This window comes from Triticum dicoccoides, chromosome 5A (genome assembly GCF_002162155.2).
Source record: "Triticum dicoccoides isolate Atlit2015 ecotype Zavitan chromosome 5A, WEW_v2.0, whole genome shotgun sequence".
In the NCBI taxonomy this organism is placed as follows: Eukaryota; Viridiplantae; Streptophyta; class Magnoliopsida; order Poales; family Poaceae; genus Triticum; species Triticum dicoccoides.
The window spans coordinates 508,993,669-508,998,893 of record NC_041388.1 but is presented as its reverse complement, the minus strand read 5'-3'; the positions used below and the strand labels follow the sequence as shown (position 1 = coordinate 508,998,893).

The following is a 5,225-nucleotide window of genomic DNA, read 5'->3' as shown; positions in this document are numbered from 1 at the left end:
GAGGGAGTAGCTGAGATTCACAAGAAGGATCCGGACATTAAATAAAGATTTGAAAAATAAATAAATAGCATTTCATTTGTTTTTACAACAAAATCTTTCTAGCACATCCTTTGTCCCCAGCAACATGGCCACAGTGCACACACATTCCCTTTTGGACCAGAGCACACACTCTTTCTATCCATTAATTAACACTCGACGCCTTTTCTCAAGCTCTCGTCTCCAAACTTTTTATTTAAACCCACCTAGAAAAGCGAAGCCCCCCCAAACATCCCTCCTCTCCTCTGCCTCTCGCAGAGTCACCAATCTCACTCCCCCACCCAACCAAAAGCCAAAACGCACACCGCCACGGCGAGCTATGGACGCCGGCGCGCTCCAGCTCGCCGCCGCCGCCGTTGCCATCGTCGTCTTCGCCGCGTTGGTATGCAGATGGTTCCTTGTGGCGTGCGCGGTCGGGGTCCGGAAGCAGAGACCGCGGCTCCCGCCGGGCAGCACGGGGCTGCCCCTGATCGGCGAGACGCTGCGGCTGATCTCTGCATACAAGACGCCCAACCCGGAGCCCTTCATTGACGAGCGCGTGGCGCGGCACGGGGGCGTCTTCACCACCCACATCTTCGGCGAGCGCACCGTCTTCTCCGCCGACCCGGCCTTCAACCGCCTCCTCCTCGCCGCCGAGGGCCGCGCCGTGAGCTGCAGCTACCCTTCCTCCATCACCACGCTCCTCGGCGCGCACTCCCTGCTCCTCAAACGGGGCACCGCCCACAAGCGCCTCCACTCGCTCACCCTCACCCGCCTCGGGCGCCCCGCCTCGCAGCCCCTGCTCGCGCACATCGAGCGCCTCGTGCTCGCCACCATGCGCCAGTGGGAGCCCACCGCCACCGTGCGTCTCCTCGACGAGGCAAAGAAGATCACCTTCAACCTCACCGTCAAGCAGCTCGTCAGCATCGAGCCCGGGCCATGGACCGAGAGCCTCCGCCGCGAATACGTCAAGCTCATCGATGGCTTCTTCTCCATCCCCTTCCCTTTCGCCTCATTCCTCCCCTTCACCACCTACGGCCAGGCCCTCAAGGTGTTTACCCTTTTGCCTCAGCCCTTCCCCTTCCCCTTCCCCTTCGTATGGACATTGCGTTCCGTAACTGATTTATATTCTATTATCAAATTTGCTCTAGTCGAGGAAGAAGGTGGCCGGAGCGTTGAGGGAGGTGATAAGGAAGAGGATGGAGGAGAGAGGAGAGGAGAATGGGGTCAAGGAGGAGATGGACGGAAAGAGGGAGAAGAAGGACATGGTGGAGGAGCTTCTTGAGGCGGAGGGTGGGAGCTTCTCGGAGGAGGAGATGGTGGACTTCTGCCTGTCCCTGCTTGTTGCTGGGTACGAGACCACCTCCGTCCTCATGACGGTGGCCGTCAAGTTCCTCACCGAGACGCCGGCGGCGCTGGCACAGCTCAAGGTATGGAATGAATCATGAGGATTTGTTTGGTAAATTGTCAATTCTTGTGCACGTGTGGTAGTGCGTACTGTCAAATAAGGTCGGACACTAGCTAGGATTGGTCAACCGATTTCATAATATCTTATTATAATTGGGAGTTAGGTTAGGTAAACCTTTTCGCTGTGTGCATCAACTGATGCAGAGGCTATTGTTTGCTCTTGTCCAAGAGAAAATTTGCTGTGCCGGCAAGTACAGTTTTGTTAATTCAGATAGTAGTTTGTTAACTAAAAGACTATTGTTTACGTTTGTAGCGATCTGTTAGCATCTTGGTTTCAGACACGGGTGATATTGACTGATTCTTTTATCTGCTTGTAACCTAAGAAGAATGGATCTGCTATGAACACAAATCCTACCGACTTCTTCCAAAAGCATGTTTGCTCTTTTTCTTCTTTTGTTTACTCGTACTAGACTAAATTTATCAACATAAGCAAAAACTGAGAATCCTTACCACAAAGCCAGGAACCGTAGTTAGATTGAATATGTGAACCTCTTTTCAGCCGATGTTGTTTTCAGTAAACTTATACATATGCTTTTATATCGTTGCTTCTATTGATATTCTGTGTCGATATAGGTGCAATTAATGCAGATGTCTTGCTGATTCGTTAATATGAAATGTCTTGCTGATTTTACAGGAAGAGCATGAAAATATGACAAAGATGAAAGGTGAAAATCAACCCCTAGAGTGGGTCGATTACAAGTCAATGACCTTCACCCAAAGTGTAATGATTCCAATGCCCCCATATTTCTTAAAGTTGATCCACATATCATACATACCGCCGCATTTGTTGACAATAACATCTAAGCTCACTGGGATTTTTCACATCATAATAAAGAATGCCACTTTCACAGGTGATCAATGAGACACTTCGTGTGGCTAACATAATCGGTGGGGTATTCAGGCGAGCAAACACTGATATTCATTTTAAAGGTACTTCAGTAAATCCACACTTCTTTGTCGAAAAAGTAAATCCACACTTAAGTATTCAAAACCTTTTGATCAGGAATACTCCCTAGTGTGTGTAACATTTGTTTTTATTCATCATTCTATTAGGTTACACTATCCCGAAGGGCTGCAAAATATTTGCTTCGTTCCGAGCTGTGCACCTCAACAATGAACACTATGAGAATGCCCGGACGTTTGATCCATGGAGATGGCAGGTACCCTTTACGGTGCTGTTGGTCAACGTATTCTGTTATATCTTGGCTTATGCTAGTAGAAAAGTAAAGTAAATGCCTGCATAAGGGTACTATTTTGTGGTACCATGTACTGTACTAACTTTGTTGCTGGTGCAGAGCAACAACAAACTTCAGAACGAGGTAGGGGCCAACTTATTTACTCCCTTTGGCGGTGGACCTCGGTTGTGCCCTGGCTACGAGCTCGCTCGGGTTGTCATCTCTGTTTTCCTCCATCATCTTGTACTGCGCTTTAGGTAATCCATCATCTCCATCTTCAGTTCGAGTTTCTACATTGTTTGTGGCTATACGATCTAGATGTTCTGCAATTGAAATTCCAAACTAAGATGCCGCTTTGATTTCTTCTTTGTGCATAAATTTGGCAGCTGGGAAGCGGCTGAGGAAGATAGGCTCGTCTTCTTCCCCACCACTCGAACCCTCAAAGGATATCCGATCAATCTCAGGCGGCGATCGGAGTCTGTTTGACGACCTCACATTGGTCTTGGGCTGCTCTATCTTGAAAGCGAAATTAAACATAGATGAAGGAAGAGAAAGGAAATCGGGTAAAATAGCTAGTAGTCTACTTTTGTTCCTTTGTGTGTATCATTTGTAACCTGGTATTTACACAACAGCAAAGTTGTGCTGCTTGTAAAATGTGTGGCCTGAACAGTTGGTGTGTACCGGTTACAAGTGACATTTTGTCGCGTTCCCTATTTGGATATATCCCAAACTTATGAGGATGCGTCGTACTATTATCAGCAAGATGCGTCGTACTATTATCAGCAAGATGCGTTGCTAAGAAACGAGAGGATACGGCCGTCTCCTCCTAAAACACTCTTGAGGTATCGATCCTTGTCAAACATGTCTCTGTCAGCTTATGCTTATCACTGACTGCCCATAGTGCTTGTTTCGGAATGAACTGTTCTTAGTACACAATTTATTCATTTATTACACACGTACGCACAAGCACATCCGAACAGCATGGTTGATTTTTTCTGTTTACTCGGCAGTCGCTTTTAGAAACACCGATTACACGCACACTTGCACCACACTCACTAACAAGATTCAAAATTGACAATCGCCTTTCACTGAAAAAATAAACATCACCTTCCGCTGAAAAAATAATCTGTATTAATAATAATAAGGTACTAAAGCGTCAAATCTGAGGTATGATCACCTGTGGGCTGCACATAAGAGTATCACTAACAATGCCGGTCTATTCTGCTAATATTAGTAGAATAACTATTCTGATAACACTTTCGAACTGTATGCTCAACACAAGTGCACGTCATTGTTTGAATCAAATGTACTGCAGTACTCACGCGAGTGAATTTCTCGTTGCAAAAAACTACACGCTGTGTTTTTTGATACCTTTTTTGCTCTAATTTTTTAACCATTTGTCAGAATGAGGCGTGTAATATACCGTTGAGAAGCATGGATTAGGCGCTAACTTCGCTATGTTGAACACTTTTTGAGATTCCGCATAGTTTAAGAGCAGTTTTGAAAATGATGTGGCCCATGACGAATGACAGTGAGTGTTTTTCGTGTTTTTTTCAAAACCACTTATCGGAATAAAGCAAATGATACACCGTTGAAAAGATATTGTCGAGGTGCATCTTTTTCATATCTATTACTTTCTCTAATTCGTTATGGTTTAAGAGCAGTTTTAAATTTATTAAATTGCGGAATTCTGTTTTTCAATTACTTTTGCAAATTTCGTACTGTTTTTGCTTCAATTTTTGAACCGTTTGTCGAAACGAGGTGTATGATAAGCCGTTGGAAAGCTACGGACGAGGCGCAACTTTCATATGTTAAAATGGTTTTAAGATTCCTTACGGTTTTTAGTTAATTTTGAAAATCGTGCAGCTGACGACGAGAGGCAGCAACCGTTTTTCGCGAAATTTTATAAACCGCTGGTCGGAATGATTCAAATTATACGCCGTTGGAAAGAGATTGATAAAGCGCAACCTTTTTATGTAGAACACTCTCTGTGATTCCTTACGGTTTAAGAGCAATTTTGATTGTAACGAAATGCGAACACTTTGTTTTTTTGCGACACTAAAATCGTCGTAAGTACTGCATCAGACAGAAAACCGCATTGCTTTAGACGGAAATTCGCACTACATTAGACGATCAAGTGAACTTCATGGTTTCTTTTGTCGAACGTAAATTTTTCTCCGACGAGTTTTTTTGTTTTGTCTTTTCTTTCAATTTTTTTGTGAAACGAGAGTGGACCGCAAAGAGGAGGCAAGTGAACCGCGACATATATCGAAGTGAACCACATTACTATCTTGTTGTTTCACTAAAAAAATCACACTTTCATGTTGAGCGCAAGTGAACATCACCACTCTTGAAAGTAAACCACATCCAAGGACCAAACGCACTGCAGGTGTTGATTTAGTCGACTGAATTTTTGGAACGCATGGAATAAATTGCACTTCATAAATAAGGGTAATGAAACATATTCCTTTTACACAAACTGAATGCACTTCATACATGTGGGTAATGGAACATATTCTTTTTACACAAACTGAGTGCACTTCGTACATACAGGTAATGAAACCGCTG

The 5,225-nt window shown here is 44.6% G+C and overlaps 1 protein-coding gene across 1 annotated transcript; it reads left to right on the top strand.

Annotated features, from left to right (window-relative positions):
* Positions 1-241: 241 nt before the first annotated feature.
* On the top strand, positions 242-3,415 carry LOC119302433 (cytochrome P450 90A4-like). The gene is made up of 7 exons (XM_037579473.1): positions 242-1,066; positions 1,167-1,445; positions 2,117-2,203; positions 2,334-2,412; positions 2,536-2,642; positions 2,778-2,914; positions 3,044-3,415. Exons 1-7 carry the CDS (start codon positions 356-358, stop codon positions 3,141-3,143), a joined length of 1,500 nt encoding a protein of 499 aa, XP_037435370.1. The 5' UTR covers positions 242-355; the 3' UTR covers positions 3,144-3,415.
* Positions 3,416-5,225: the final 1,810 nt, after the last annotated feature.

Coding starts and splice junctions, on each gene's coding strand:
- LOC119302433 (XM_037579473.1), top strand. CDS start 356: ATGGACGCCGGCGCGCTCCAGCTCGCCGCCGCCGCCGTTGCCATCGTC. Junction 1,446..2,116: donor CGGCGCTGGCACAGCTCAAG/GTATGGAATGAA, acceptor CTGATTTTACAG/GAAGAGCATGAAAATATGAC. Junction 2,915..3,043: donor CATCTTGTACTGCGCTTTAG/GTAATCCATCAT, acceptor TAAATTTGGCAG/CTGGGAAGCGGCTGAGGAAG.